General features: G+C 39.5%; 1 protein-coding gene across 4 annotated transcripts in view; it reads right to left on the minus strand.

The window, feature by feature from the left end:
- Positions 1-16,567, minus strand: part of slc10a7 (solute carrier family 10 member 7) — a 338,969-nt gene that overhangs the window by 74,401 nt on the left and 248,001 nt on the right. For all 4 annotated transcript variants that reach the window (XR_013576473.1, XR_013576471.1, XR_013576474.1 and 1 more), the window contains 3 exons: positions 2,389-2,554; positions 756-807; positions 531-604 (listed from right to left, as the gene is read on the minus strand). Coding sequence is in view for 1 of the 4 variants with exons in the window: in XM_078541098.1 (XP_078397224.1) it covers positions 531-604; positions 756-807; positions 2,389-2,554 (292 nt within the window). In the remaining 3 variants the exon portion in view is untranslated. The remainder of the gene's footprint in view (positions 1-530; positions 605-755; positions 808-2,388; positions 2,555-16,567) is intronic.

Consider the following 16,567-nt stretch of genomic DNA (forward strand, 5'->3'; position numbering starts at 1 on the left):
TGTAAATTATACTGCTGCCTCCGCAACTGCTCCAATGCAATGTATGCCTATGTAAAGTACATGTAACCTGATCCTTGGTGGCGACTGATTTTCTAATGGTTAAGTGCTTTTCTTTTTAGCATTATCAGCTAATATAGGAACACCAAAAATGGCACCTGTGACTCTGGGGATTGACAGGAGTCAAGAGTGTATTCTCATGAAGATGAAGTTCCGTGTCCAAAAGGCCTCCCCAGAAATATCTCAGATATAATTTTTGACTGACAAGTTTTAAGAACTGAAATATTTAGTGTGCAACATTAGTCCCTGATATCATACAACCAATTCAACTCAGTAATTAAGTTGACACTGAAAATGTTGACAAATTTTAAAGTCACTACTGTAGTTTACTTGCACTATCCTAGCAGGTTTAACAACAATCACACTGTATTAACAGGTGATTATAAACAAATTGCTGAAATACAGAAACTGAAACATCACTTAAGAACAGATTGTATTGCTGGGTTGCATTTTCTAAAACAAAATTTACTCACCAAGAGTCAGCGATTTATGTGTTGAACAGAACATAATGGCAACTGTGTCTGCAGCTGTAAAACCTGATTTTTTTCTGAAAGAAAAAGAGCAGCTGAACATATGTTTATCTAAACAAATTCTTATGGCTAATTTTTTAATGTAAATATTGTAATAACCATATTACATTTGAAAATACAGATACAGTAAAATATATAAATGAATTTATACAAAATATGATTACTCACCTTGTAGAAATGATAAAAGTTAAAAACATGAAACTCAGCTGAAGGAAAAATGCTAAAAGAGAAAATAAAATAATATTTAATAAACCTCAATAATTCAGAAACATTGTTAAATTGCATGCAGTTTGCAATGCAATTGGAACAGATCCTGAATAACTACGAAGATACATTAATCTTATATGGAGTTTAAGTTGAATATTTCTTGTATTGTAAGCTGTTAATTGTCAAATTTTTCAACTGTCAAATGTAAGTTTCAAGAAGCACAATGATATTAAAATTTCAAGCTATCCATTGCTACTTGCAATTTTATTACTGCAATTGTGAACACTTTGCCTGAATATTAAACAGCATTATAATATTCTACTTCACATTTTTTAAAATGTCTATAATATTCACATGTGACTTAACAAAAAAAATTGTTGAGTGGAAATTTAACCAGTCACATCAAGTAGTTCAAACAAAGAAACCATATTTGGCAATCATTAGGATCTAGGCCACTTGGACCCTAGTCATTTTTCTTAAAGTGTAACTTGAAGCTTTTAAAAATCATTTATAGTAGAAGTTATAGCTAGATAAACTCGTAAGATTATTAAACCTGTATGAAATTATATGCATGAAAAACGGGAGTTATAATGGTAGAATTAAGTTTTAGACAAAGAGTACGTAGCTTCTGTCACTGGAGTTCAGAATTTAATTTTAATTCAATTTAATTTGATTTTAGAAAAACATAAATCCTGTGTTACAGGACAAAATTTTAAATGACAGTCATTGGTAAAGAAACAAACTATTTGAAAAAGAGAAAAGAAACATTTCCTGTAGAGTAATAATGCTGACAGTTTTCAGGTCGAATCCCCTGAATGTGCTGTCAGCTTATTTCAAAAGGGAGTGTTACGAATGGCCTCAGAGTTCTGGGCTGGGGCAGGAAAAACGATCAGCCACTTGCTCCTGGCTATAAAATAACTCCAGCTAGAAAACGCAGTTTATATAAACAGCATCAGCCTTGACTGTTAGGTGCTCTGAATCCCAATAGCTGGAATGCCTTACTGTAAACCTGAACACAAGGAACTTGAAAAACATTTTGGGTCACCAGTATGAGTTATTAATAATAATAATAATATGAAGTAATGCCAGGCTGCTAACAAGGTTAGCATGAACATATGCCACTTAGTGAGGTACAGAAGGGCTGCTTTCATCCATGAAACTGTCCCAAAATGAGTGACTGCTGTCCTACGAAGGGGATTAATTTAAAAATCCATTGAAACAAAATAAATCATGCAAAAAAAAGTGATTTGTTTTCTCTCCCGTTGTTAAAGATTGTTATTGTTTACTTGCTTCTGGTAAAGTCCATCAGCTAAAGGTTTTCTGCACATATGAAAGAAACTTATCACTCATGATTAGTGACTTCTAAGGAAAATAAAGTTAACTCCATTTACATTTCATCTGCAGTTTTAAGTGGCATGGCTAGCAGGTTTGCTATAAGCAAGTAGTCACCAGCAGTAGTAGTTACCAGCAGATAAGTCACAGATTTCATATAACTGACTATGGACTCTAATCCTGGAATAGCTGTCAGTGATGTGCTTAACAGTAGCAAAGAAAGGTTATCATAAAGTGTGAGCAAATCTCATTCATTACTTACTTATAAGAATAATTGTAATCAGACTAAAGGTGTCTAGGTCAATCTTTGGATTGGAGAAAGTATCACAAAATGTTGAATATATGATCATAAGGAGCACACAACTGCTGATAACTCCAAATGGGGGCTTCTTCCTTTCAAGCCAATCCTTGATGTATCTTCGTAAAATCTGTAGGGAACAAGAAAATCATCATTTTATCTTGTGGAAGGTTATTTAAGTCAAGTTGGGCATCACAAAATAAATATGACAGCACAGTGGCATTTTGCAGGAATGGAATAATTCAGCTGGTGTCCCCAGTGGATTTCAAAGCTTTCCAGCTGCACAGCTGTTCTTCTGGGGAATTTAACATTTTTAGTGGAACTTCCATTGGGGAGCTCTAATGAGAGCACATTTTCAACTAGATTCAAATCCATCCTTAATCATGGCAAATGTTCTTTGCTAGCTGTCATTGAAATATGTCCATTAAGATTTCCTCAAATTTGTATCCTCTATTAGCATAAAGTAATACATGTGGTTACTGAGTATTTCTCTCCACCAACGAACAATTTTAAGATCATCTTGGGAACTTGAAATATCTGACATCTTATGGAATTTCATAAATGTAGATAATAGAAAGTGATCCTGAGAACATTTTAATATTTAAATAACTAGTATTGTACCACAAGTTTCTAATTAAATTATAACTCATGCTTCAAAATCTAAAGTACATGTGTTGTGGGAGTTTAAATAATTTAATTTCTGAATATCCAATCTAACTGTAAATGTGAACATAAATAGCATTCTAAACTTTTTAGAATATCAGTATGATCACTTCTAAGCTAACCAAAATGAAGTAATATAGGTTATCAACACAATAATTTTGATAAACATTATTCCCTAAATATTTGAACTAATAAGTGTTTTAGGCATCTTGTGCACTTTAACAAATGCTAACAATTTACCAAGGTACATTTTATAAAATTGGCTCCAAAGTAATATTGCTATGTGGCATTGAAACTTAGATCAAAGCCATGAAAAATACCGTTCTGGGAACAGATGTCATTTCCATGTCAGAAAAATTCAGATTTTGTGATGAAAACTTTACAGTGATTAAACAAGAATTTTCTTGTGGTGAGTACAAGTATTGTTTTAGATTGCAATGCATTTTATATGGCTGCATTGCAGTGTACATGGATTTGAGGTTAATACACAGCATGAAGAATACAAAAATAACATCTACAATATTGGCCCAAAACTTCTGATCAGATTTGGAGCCCCTGTTTCCAACTCTGATCAGACAGAAACCTGCATAGGTTGAAAAGGCTTCAACTTCCGATGGAGGGTCCTGCAGAACTCTGTCAGCACAGGAATCTTCACAGAAAGCAACAAAGGGAGCATGCGCAGAGGTCACGCCCTCATTTTACATCACTAGCTGTAGGAAGGCACATGGAATGTTAGCATTTGTTGCAAGGGGAATGGAATATAAAAGTAAGGAAGTTTTACTGCAGCTGTACAGGGGCTTGGTGAGACCACAGCTGGAATGCTGTGCACAGTTTTTGTCTCCTTATTTGAAAAAAGGTATAATTGCAATAGCAGTTCAGACAAGGTTAATTTGACTCATTCCTGGGGTGAGGGGCTTATCTTATGAAGGCCTATACCCATTGGAGTTATAAGAACAAGAGGTGTCTTACTGAAACATATAAGATCCTGAGGGGACTTGATAGGGTGGAGACCAGGAGGATGTTTCCACTTGTGGGAGAGAACAGAACTAGGAAACAGAGTTTAAGAAAAAGAGGTCTACTGTTTAAGACAGAGATGAGGAGAATTTTTTCTCTCAGAGGGTTGTTAGTAAATGGAATTCTCCTCCCCAGAAAGCTGGGTCATTGAATTTATTCAAGGCAAAGTTAGACAGATTTTTTGATAAACAAGGGAGTCAGGGGTTATGGGAGGCAGATGGCAGAGTGAAGTTGAGACCACAACTAGCTATGATCTCAATGCATGATGGAGCAGGCTCAAAGGGCCAAATGGCCTACTCTTGCTCCTAATACATGTGTTTCAATGTTCCAGTTACACCAGAAAGGTTGAAAACACATGGCACAAAATAGAAATACAAGCTGGTCAAGATGTTCCTAAGGAGAACTTTAATGCATCTTCACTACCTTTGATTGACCATGAAAGGGTTATGGAAAAAGACCATGTAATTGTTGATGTTCTGTCCAGAATTTAAAGGAAAGGTGTAGAAGAAAAGGCAAATTCTGAGTTATGATAATTCTATTATTTAAAAATCCAGTTAATTCTACATATTACATGTACTTGCTTTTGTCTTGGCTAAGCCTTTTTAACTTTATGATACAATATGTGTAATTGTGGCACAAACTGAAAAGTTTATCTGTACAGTATGTAACAACAGAAGTCTATGATGTTGAATACTTCTTGTAAAGAAATTGTAAACCCATTGCAAAGAAACCTTCACTACAGCAAAGCTTTCTTTCTCTTAAGGAATAGGTGTTACGAAATCTAACTTACTGTCTCGTGGAGCAGAGATCAGGCACTCCACGCCCCAACAAGCCGCAGGAGTTTTGTGCATGTGTGGACCGGGAGGGGGCGTGCATGTGCAATCCGACATTTTGTAGTTCTTTGGGCCGAGGACAGGCCCAGTGCACCTGTGTAAAATGAAAACATGGTCTTGTGACCTGAGAGCGGAGTGCCATAACCAGAGAAGAGTCCCAGGCAGGGGGCAGGGAGAGGTCCCAGTTGAAGAGAAAGAGGAGCAGAGAAAGAGGTTTCAAGCAGAAGAAGGGCCACAGTTAGCAGGCTTTAAATAGTGAGGGCTCAGGAGATGCCCTGGTGATTGAAGAGGGCTCAGGAGATGCTCTGGCGATAGAAGACGGCTCAGGAGATGTCCTGGAGATTGAAGAGGGCTTAGAAGTCCTGGTGATCTAGAGGGGTCAGGAGAAGCCCTGGTGATCTACAAGGCTCAGGAGAAGCTCCAGTGATCAAAGAGGGCTCAGGAGAAGCCCTGGAGATTGAAGAGGGCTCAGGAAAAGCCCTGAAGACTAAAGTGGGCTCAGGAGAAGCCCTGGTGATCAAAAAGAGCTCAGGAGAAACCCTGGTGATCAAAAAGAGCTCAGGAGAAGCCCTGGCGATCAGAGAGGCCTCAGGAGAAGCCCTGGTGATCAAAGAGGGCTCAGGAGAAGCACTGGCAATTGAAGAGGGCTCAGGAAAAGCCCTGAAGACTAAAGTGGGCTCAGGAGAAGCCCTGGTGATTGAAGAAGGCAGCAGAAGATTGGTGGTTCTGTGCTGCAGGTCATTGGGGCAAAGGTAACCCCCTTTGGAGTAGTAGTATTCTGCTCAGCATGGCTGAAGAGCAAAAGTTGTGCATGTGAGTTGGTGCTTGAGCACAAACTCGGGAATCTAGCAGAACAGAATCATGGGAGATGAGATTGAAACCTGTCCAAGTTGGAGTGACTTTTGGAGAGGATTTCAAGGTAAGATCTTTAAAGATGAAGACTGGAATGCCATGTGAGAGAGAGAGAGAGAGAGTTTCAACAAGACTGGTTACTTACAGTGTTTACTGATGTCTGGTTGGGTTTATTGAGAAATCTGTGGAATCTGTCTTGGATGCATCTGCCATTTATTGTGCAGTGTGGTGTTTGCCACAGCTTGTCTGTTAATTCACATGTACCTCATATTAACCCTGGATTTTAGAGCATAAGATAAATATTGTAAAGTGTTTTATCTTTCTGACCTTGTACATTAAAGTTTATTTTTATTTGTTCTAAACCCGTGGAGTCTTGTAGCTTTATTCTCTTGGATCTCAACCTTTGTCTACTTTTAACAAAAAGTTACTGATTCCTAACTGGACCTTACTAAGAACTTGGGAGAATGGTCCAGGACCATAATAATGTATACATACCTAGATTGAATAAAATACCATTGTGATATATCGGTGCCATTTAGAAAGGTGTTGCATCATCGCCCTCTTAATCTCCAGAAAACATCTTCATTCCAAAATTAAATATGCTCAACAATGTGTTAGTGTTATTTAGTCTAAATTTCAAGTATGGATCACAGAATACATATTCTACATTTACCTCTGTACAAGAGATGAGACAGTGGGTTCTACCTGCTGTTCAAATGCCTTTATTACCTTCAGAGACAATTCTCCCAAAGATCTCCCTGTTCATCTTCATATCCTCGACCCTTCATAAAATGCAGGGGATGGTTGAATTAGGAATGGACGTGAACGACGCTATGGAAGTGGAAGTAACTAGGTTTTGTGATGGAGAGGAAACAGGGTGAGAATCTCAGTTTGGAGTTGAACAGGATGGTAGGTTGCAAACAGTCTGATTCAGCGTAAGCCAGCAGTCAGAAAGTAAGATTGCAGTCGGTAGCAAGAATGCAGAGTTTGTATTGGAAGCTAAAGATCAAAGCTTTTTACTTCCAAATGTTTAGCTGGACAAAATATATACATTTGTCCAAGACTGCATATTGGGTAAGCAGCCTGACAGCAAAGGAGCAGCGGTGAGGGTCAGAGGGGTAAAACCAACTGTTCTCAGTGTATATGTGAAAGCTGACTCTGTATCTGCACTGTGCATGACTTTGCCAAGGGGCAGCATGTATATGAGGAGGGGGCCAAGGATGCATCATGAATCCCATATACAAGGATTTGTTTAAGTAAACGAAGTATGCTGGATGCCTAGGTGTATTTGTTTATGTAATGGTATATGAGGAGGACCAATTTATCTACCCATCTGCCTTGCCTACTGTGGATGAGGAAATCATTATTTATTTCTGTACTTCACTTGCAAGTTACTAGTCTAAGATTTTAACGTTTCAAGATTTGTGAACTAGGCATTCATTTTCACTATACTCATTTTGAAAGGAACGAGGCATAGGACAAAAAACACAAGTTTAATTAAACTCCAGTTAAAAAGGTTATTGATTTGAAAAATTGGCATTTAAAATAGACAGTGCCATAATAAATCCCATTTCCAGCAGCACATGGGGAATTAAAATTTATTTGACTCCACAAACTGGCTTAAAATTAAATGGTTGACCTGACATATAAATTAAGTTTCAGTTAATTTTACTATACTTCCATAATATTTTCTTATTTAAAACTTCATATTATGCTGATGTTGTGGCAATTAACGAATGCATGAATGGAAAAGCACCAAATCTATGATTGTTAACACATAGAAAGGGTAGTCTTAACTTAAGCTCACAAGATATATCCAATATTTCTAAGGTGCAGTTTTTTTTTTGGAATATAAACAATGTAATTCTCATGTCATTTAATTTGATATATTCTCATCAGTATGCAGTAACAAAATGACTAATCACAAATTGACAGAATATGGAACATAACTTTGACAACAGCAACATATATTGCATTCTATATGGGGAATCTAACAACAGTTCTTGGAAATTGCCTACTTTCTCATTGACACAGTCGTTTTGTGACGGTGAATGAGAATTGGGTTGCAGTTACTGGTATCTCACATGGATGAATTCTTCATGGACAACTCAGGCAGAAAAGGACTATCGAGAGCTCCACCTCTATTCTTCTTCCTTTTCTCCTCCTCATGCTGCTGCTCCAAATTTGCTCAATGTATACCTGATGGCAAAGGCTGCCCCTTCATGATGGTGAGATTGTGCAACATGCAGCAGACCACCACGAATCTTGAAGCCCACTCTGCCAAATACTGCAGGGCTACTTCAGAGTGGTCCAGCAGTAGATGTGTTCCTTTAACATGACAATGATCTGCTCTACCACACTTCATGTGGCATCATGGTTTTCACCGTATGCATGTATACATGGGTTGCATATTGAGTCATTAACCATGTCAGCAGCAGATAGCCCTTATTTCCCTGTAGCCACCCTTTGTTTTGCTGTGAAGGCTAAATGCACAGTAAACTGTTGCAGAAGGAAGGCATCTTAGCTGCTGCTAGGATACCAGATGTGGACCTGCACAGTGTGCTGTCTATGGTCACACACCAGCTGGACATTGAAGGAATGAAATCCCTTGCGATTTCAACACAAGATAGAGTTGACATGCACGTGGTCAATGGTGCTTTGCACCGTGGGGAAGCCTGCAATCCTAGTGAAGCCGCTCGTCTCTGGCAGGGGAGAAAGAAATGTAGTAAGCTTTCACTGAATAGACCCTCAGTGACCTCCCTCATACAACCGTAGATATTAAACTGCAAAATGTTGCAAATAGCTCCAGGTCCAGCTTGGAAGGATCCTGATACACAAACATTGATTGCCACAGTCACCCTCATAGTCACTAGTAATGTGGCTGCAGCAGGTGGCATTCTTCAATGAGGGCGCCCTTACTAAAGTGCTGACATCTCACATATTGTTCTTTTCTGAGGTTCATGTTGAAGAATTGCTCATTGAATGTGGATGTGGCCTCCTTCTGAGAGTCCCCCTCCCTGTCCTTCTCTTTTTTTCAGCAGCTTGTCCTGCTCTGCATGGCCTCTGTTCATTCTTCAAGTCATGCTGAACTTCAGGGGAAATACTCATGCACTATGTCAGGGACCAACTGGTTTAGGTAAAAGCCTTGAAGTCAGCAAGAAGTCCTTCAGCATTCATCACACTTTTCCCTGTAGACTTCTGCAATTTGAAACAACCATAGAAAGTACCAAACACTTGTAGAACTGCAGCAATAGCTAGGAGAAATCAACAACCAACTGATGCGTGAAGTAACTGATAATCCCTTTAAGTTTGACTCCACTGGCTGCAGGTAAGCAATCGTGTACATAGGGTTGGATGTACATGGGGATACGGACAGCTGCAGGACTTCCAGGGACAAGCGTCCTCGACCCAGGCCAACGTTCATGAGGAACGTCAATAAACATCTTGCAAGAGCCCAGCAGTCTGCGAAAGGCAATACCAAGGATGGAAGTCGGTATCCCTTCTCAATTCATGGTGGCCATCTGGAGTGGATTTGCCGGTGATGGCAATTAGCGGGAATGCGGGAACCAAAGAGATTTTTCAAGTATGACATTTTAAACCTGATCCCGAATGGGTTGGGCAAGGGTTTACAATGGTATGCCAGATCCCAGTTGCTGGGTATGGTATTTAGCAATGCATTGTAGCTTTGTTTGGTCTTGTTCTTGTTCATGTGCTGTTGTATGTTTTTCTTTATACAAAACATGTCAAATAATGGTTTATGGGTAAACATCTCCAGACTTTTCCAACAACAAACCTGAACCGGCTCGGTTCTTTGTGGTGTGAACCTCCTGGCTTGGTTGATCCTGTGGACTTTGGTCATATCGTACAATATTTTGCCCTGATCCTCCACATAGCCACCCGGTTGTGGTCACTCCTGGAGGTAGTTACAACATTGAGGAGCGAAATGAAGACTCAGACCCTCTACGTCGCGAGGAGTGACATAAAGACTCACATAAGGAACTCAGGTGTTTTCAAACAGCAAAGGTAGATGTCCTTCCTGCTGCTGAACACACATTCCAGCTGTGCAAAGTTAAGGGACGGCTTTAGCTGAAACGTTGAGATCAAAAATGCATGCTGATTGATTTCATGATCTGCCTGCTTTGCATGCTAAGGCCCTCACCTGATTGGTGGCGGAGGGCCTGCCTCACATCAATTATCAGCCTGTTCCTGACAATTTTGCCAAGGGGTGAGGACCATGCCCCCAGTGTATAATTCAGCCCCATGTTTCAGAACAAGGAAGGGGGGCATTGTTGGGTCCAGTTCTGGCAAATGTGCATCCAGTGGATCAAGTATCAACAGGGGGACAATTAGGAAACATTCACCATAGTATATAAAGTTTAAGTCAGCCATGAAAAAGGACAAGAACCAATCCAGTGTAAAAACACTTAAGGAGGGCCAATTTCAGTGGAATGATAATGGATCTGTCACATGTAAATTAGAATCAAGGATTGGCAGCTCAAATTCTAGTGGAACAATGGGGTGCTTTTAAAGACGAAATAATTTGGGTACAGTCGAGGTAAAATGTCACAAGAAGGAAAGATAGGACAACCAGAACCAGAGCTCCCTCGATGATAAGAGATAGGGATGAAGCAGAAAAAGGGGTTCATAACAGATATTGAGTTGACGAAGAAGTGAGAACCAGGCTGACTATTCAAAGTTCAGATGGGAAGTGAAAAAAAGAGGTAAGAGAGGTAAAGAGAGAATATGAGAAGAGACTGGAAGCTATAGGCATATGATAGTAAAAGAGTATAAGGAGAAGGATGGGGCCGATTGGGGGCCAAAAAGGGGATTTATGCATGGAGGCAGAGGGCATAGCTGAGATGAGTACTTTGCATTTGCCTTTACCAAGGAAGAAGATGCTGCAGAAGTCATAGTGAAGGGGGAGGTAACTGAAATATTGGATGAGCTAAAAATTCATACAGAGGAGGTACTATAAGGTCTGGCTGTAATTTAAGTTGATAAGTCACCAGGACCAGATGGGATGCATCTGAGGATGTTGAGGGAAGGGTGAAAATAATGCAGGTACTGGCCATAATCTTCCAATCCCCCCTAGATATGGGGTTGGGGGAGGAGGGGGGGCAGGGGGTGCCAGAGGACAGGAGAATTGCAATTGTTACACTCTTGTTCTAAAAAGGGTGCAACGATAGTTCCAGCAACGACAGGCAAATCAGTTTAACCTTGCTGGTGGGAAAGCTTTGAGAAATGATTATCTAGGACAAAATTAACAGTCACTTGGAAAAGGAGGGATTAATTAAGGAAAGCCAGGATGGATTTGTTAAAGGCAAATCATGTTTAACTAACTTGATTGAAATTTTTAATGAAGTAACACAGAGGGTTGATGAGGGTCATGCAGTTGATGTGGTGTATATGGTCTTCCAAAAGGCGTTTGATAAAGTGCCACATAATAGACTTGTCAGCAAAATTGCAACCCATGGAATAGAAGATACAGTGGTGGAATAGATACAATGTTCCCTGAATGACAGGAAACAGAGAGTAGTGGTAAACAGTGCTTTTCAGACTGGAGGAAGATATACAGTGTGTTCCCTAGGGGTCAGTACTGGGACCAATGTTTTTCTTGGTATATGTCAATGAGTTAGACTTGGCTGAATAGAGCACATCTTAAAATTTGCAGATGACACAAAACTTGGAAGTATTGTGAACTTTGAGGAGCATAGTGATAACTTCAAGAGGGCATATGAGTGGTGGAATGGGCCAACATGTGTCAGGTGGAGTTTAATGTATATAAATGATACATTTTGGTAAGAAGAGGATTCAATATTGACTAAAGGCTACAATTCTAAAGGGGGTACAGAAACAGAGACATCTAGGGATATATTTGGTCAAATAATTAAAGGCATCAGGGCAGGTTAAGAAAATGGTTAAAAAGGCATAAGGGATCCTGGGCTTTATAAATCAAAACAGGGTACATAAGCAAGCAAAATATGATGAACCTTTATAAAACATTGGTTTGACTTCAACTGGAGTAGTGTGTCCAATTCTGGGCACTGCACTTTAGAAACGTGTGAAGGCTTTAGAAAGGGTACAGAAAAGATGTACAAAAATGGTTCCAGGGATGAGGGACTTCACTTATGTAGACAGATTAGAGAAACTGGGGATGTTCTCCTAAGGAAAGGTTAAGAAGAGATTTGATAGTGCTGTTCCTGGCCTCCTCCTGTGCTGTAACTACTCAAGCTGCTATTGTAGATCAGGTTGTGTGCCTGGACTGCAGTATTTGGGAGTATGTGGAAGCGAGACTGTCCTGAGTGAACACATCAGCAATTGATGACTCCATCTCAAATCTCCCTGGCTCAGTGTCTCTGGATTCAGGAACAGATCCTTTAGATCGGGAATCTGTGCTTGCCACTCTGCCATTAAGAAAGGTGAGAGAAGGAAACGAGGGATTTATACATAAATTAGCCTAACATTTGTTGACAGGGAATTACTATAGTCTATAATTAAGTATAGGGTGGCTTAACACCATGAAACTTTTCAGCTGATCAGAGCGCGCCAGCATGGATTTGTAAAGGATAGGTCATGACTGAAGAACCTGATTGAATTTTTTTTAAGAGGTGACTGAAGTACTGGACAGGGGAATATTTATGGATGTTATTTAGATGGGTTTTTGATAAAATCCCTCATATGAGACTGTTGGCTAAAGTTGAAGCTCATGGAATTGAAGGCAAATTATTGACCTAGTTAGGAAATCAGCAGAGCTGAAGAAACCAGAGTAGGGATAACGGACAGGTACTCTAATTAGCATGATGTAACTAGCAGCGTCCCAAAAGGACCTGTGATGGGGCCTCATTTATTCACTGAATTCATTAATGACCTAGATGATGGGATAGAAAGCCACAAATCCAAATTTGTTGATGACCCAAAGATAGGCAACATTGTAAGCAGGATAGATGGAAGCATAGCATTATAAAAAGATATTAATAGATAAAGTGAATGGGTAAAACTGTGGCAAATTAAGTTAAATGCAGGCAATTATGTGTCATCCATGATGGACCTATAGAACAAGGTACTTTCTAAATGGTGAAGAGCCAGAAACAGTGGAGCTCCAAAGACTTGGAGGTCCACGTATGTAGAACATTAAAATGCCATGAACAGATACAGAAAATAATCAAAACATCTAATGAAATGTTGGCCTTTATATCAAGAGGGCTAGAATACAAAGGGACAGAAGTCATATTTCAGCTATACAAAGCCCTGGTTAGCCCATAGTCAGAATATGTGACTAGTCCTGGGCACTGGACACCACACCTGAGGAAGGATATTGCTGTTCACAATTTACATGAATAATTTGGACTTTGGAATCGAAAACAGAATTTCTAAATTTGCAGGTGACACCAAATTGTTGGGGGGAAGGGGGGAATAATCAATACTGAGGAGAACAATACATTACAGGAGGACATTAATAAACATGCAGAATGTGCAAAAAATTAGCAAATGAAGTCCAACACTAACAAATGTGAGTTAGTACATGTTGGTAGGAAGAATAGGGAAATCACTTACTTGGAAGTGCAAGTCAAGGTGTGGTAGAGGAACGATGGGATTTCAGGAGGACAAATACTCCAATCTATAAAAGTTGCACTACAGGTTAGCAAGGCCATAAAATAGCAAATCAAGCACTAGGCTTTATTTCTAGAGGGATAGAATTGAAAAGTAGCGAGGTTATGCTAAACTTGTACTGAACCTCGGTTAGACCCCAGTTAGAGTACTGTGTGCAGTTCTGTTTGCTATATTATGAAAGGATACAGAGGCACTGGAGAGGGTGCAGAGAAGATTTACAAGGATGGTACCAGAGATACATGGATTAGTACAGGAAAGCTGAAGGATGACCTAATAGAGGTCTTAAAATTATGTAAGGTTTTGACAAAGTGAATATAGAGAGAATGTTTCCCCTTGTGGGGAAGAGTATAAGTAAGAGGCCACCAATATAAGACAGCCGCCAAAAAAATCAATAGGGAATTCAGAAGAAACTTCTTTATCAAAAGTGGTGAGAATGTGGAACTCACTCTCACAGGGAATGGTTGAAGTGAATAGTACAGATACATTTCAGGGGAAACGAGACAAGCATATGAGGGAGAAGAGAATGGGTGGTAATGATGGTAGAGTTAGATGAGAAAAGCTGGGAGGAAGATCAAGTGGAGCATAAACACCGACATGGACTGGTTGGGCCAAATAGCCTGTTACTGTACCATTTATCCTGTATAATCCTATGCAATATATTGGCCTTGGAGGGAGTACATCGTAGTTTTATTAGAATGATACCTGGACTCCAAAAGTTTAATCATGAGGAGAGATTAAAGAAACCCCGGTTGTATTCTCTGGAATTTAGATACTCAAGGGACAATTAGATTGATGTTTTCAAGATGTTAGAGGGAACAGATGGAATAGATAGAGAGAAATTATTTCCATTAGTTGGGGTGTCTAGGGTTGCGTGGAAAAGTCAAAAAATTACAGCCAGACTTTTCATGAGTGAAATTAGGAAATACTTCATCATGCAAAGAGAAGTTTGGAACTCTCTTCCACAAATGGCAATTGATGCTAGATCAATTGTTAATTCTAAAAATGAGATTGATAGGTTTTTGTTAGCCAATGGAATTCAGGGATATGGAAAAGGCATGGATATGAAGTTGGGCTGCAGATTAGCCACGATCTTAATGAATGGTGGAACAGCCTCGAAGAGCTAACTGGCCTATTGCTGTTCCTATGTTATTAATTTTAATTTCTTTCTGCTATGTGTGGCAGTTCTGCAGTGGTGATAGCAAGAGGTTGTACCTTTGCCTCCTCTCTCCACAATGTTTCTACCACCTTCTTATGGGCGTCCTGTGTGCCTCCTTACAGCTCTCACTTCAGCAAGTAGAACATCCACAGATACATTGGAAAACTCAGGAACCTTTTCTTTTGCCTTCACTCCTCTCATCTCCAGTCATTCTTGCACTTCCTGTAGTGTGGTTCCAGAATTGACAACAAGTATCACATGATGGTGCAGACTGGGGTAGTCAGAATGTACTAGGTCTCATGCAGCCAATCACCCGGGTCTGCACCAAGTGTTATCATCAGCAAACAAGCCATGGTGTCAGCTGACACTGAGGCAGACCGCCCAGTGGAACAGCCTGGTAACTGATGTATGCCTATGTTCTCTCTGATTCCAGTACTGAAGCAGCTAACTGTTTTGAGGTTAAAAAAATTTCTTTAGCGACATAATCTTACAGATTGTTGTCCAAGTAATGGGTGAAACTAGGGGAAAGCCATGGGTACATGATTGAGATGGTGGGATGACTAGTCTTTTATTGCATCTGCTTATTCTTCTTTCAAGTCTTCTCTATTATTCATGACATCCTATGAAGCTAGTTCCACAAAATGTAGACTAAGAAATCTAGATAGGTTTTACAAGAGGTGGTACACATGATGACAGACATCATAGACACTTATGGCTATCAGCGTTGTATTTTCTACCTTAGACATTCCAACCAAATGAAGAGGATTGGTAACTCATTTAGGTGGGTTCTTTTATTTGAAGACATGAAACTATATACCATATCTAGGAGGTTAGATAACACATCTGATCTCTAGGACTGCTCCTATCTTCTGCTTGATGATTATATGAGCATATACATCACATTCTGTGTTTAAGTATACAATTATATAAAATGATAAACTTATGAGTCTCTGAAGCAGAACACTGGTTTGCTGATACACCCAGACTTGGTTACTGTGGTTGGTTTGAGATCAATGTATGTTTCTACAATTCTGGTTGTCTTGTTACGATCCTGGGCCAGTCCCCAGTTGTTACGATTCCGACGAGACCCCGAATTGTTATGATCTCGGTAGAGACCAGTAATATGTTTAGGGTTTTTTTTGGATCTGAAGCCCCAGGTATTTACCAAAAGATTGAAGCCACAAAGTTAAGTTCACTTTTCAAAGCAAAAGAATTTTGCTATACCAAAATCAAAGATCATGAATCCTAATAACTACATTCTATGTTAACCAGTTACCTGAAAGATATCAAAATTACAATGAACTCAGTTACTTATAATCTAAACCGAACTCCTAACCTCCACTTTCCTTCTACATCCGTTAGACTTACACCCCAAATTCAAGTCAGATACTTATCAAAATTGGAAAATTAATCACTTGGTCTGAGCATTACTCAGAAGATTTGTATAAGGGTTGAAGTTTCTTTGGCCTTCCACTTACTACTAGCAAGGTTTTCCCTTCAAATCCACTCCAACTGTCCTAAGGTTGCAAATTCCTTGTTCAACACAGGCGTGTCTAGCATCTTAAGTGTAGCCACCTTGGGTCACAACTCTCCTGGTTTAAATATCCTTTAACTCTGAAGTCTTGTATCTGAAACTCTTTCTCTACCTGTCAGCTTGGCTATCCCACATGTTCAAATCAGTGTTAGGAGTCCTTCAGTTAACAAGATTTTAAACTCTTTTAACCAACACACAAAATTTAAAATGAACTCTAAGAGAGATGTTTTCTCTTCTGCAGCCAGCTTGTTCTCAAACCTGAACTGCTTCAACACAGAATTACACCCCTATAATTAACTTATGTCGACCTTTTTTTCCCCTCTATTGTTTATCTCCCAGGCAGCCTGGTCCCATGATCATTTAGTGGAAGCCAGATGCTTTAGCAAAAATCAGATCTTAGAAAAACCTAGTTCAAGGAACCATCATCCCAGCACAAAATATAGGCTTTCCCCTTGCAAAAGCACATGGGCCATGACAATC

This window comes from Cetorhinus maximus, chromosome 1, assembly GCF_964194155.1.
Source record: "Cetorhinus maximus chromosome 1, sCetMax3.hap1.1, whole genome shotgun sequence".
Classification (NCBI taxonomy): Eukaryota; Metazoa; Chordata; class Chondrichthyes; order Lamniformes; family Cetorhinidae; genus Cetorhinus; species Cetorhinus maximus.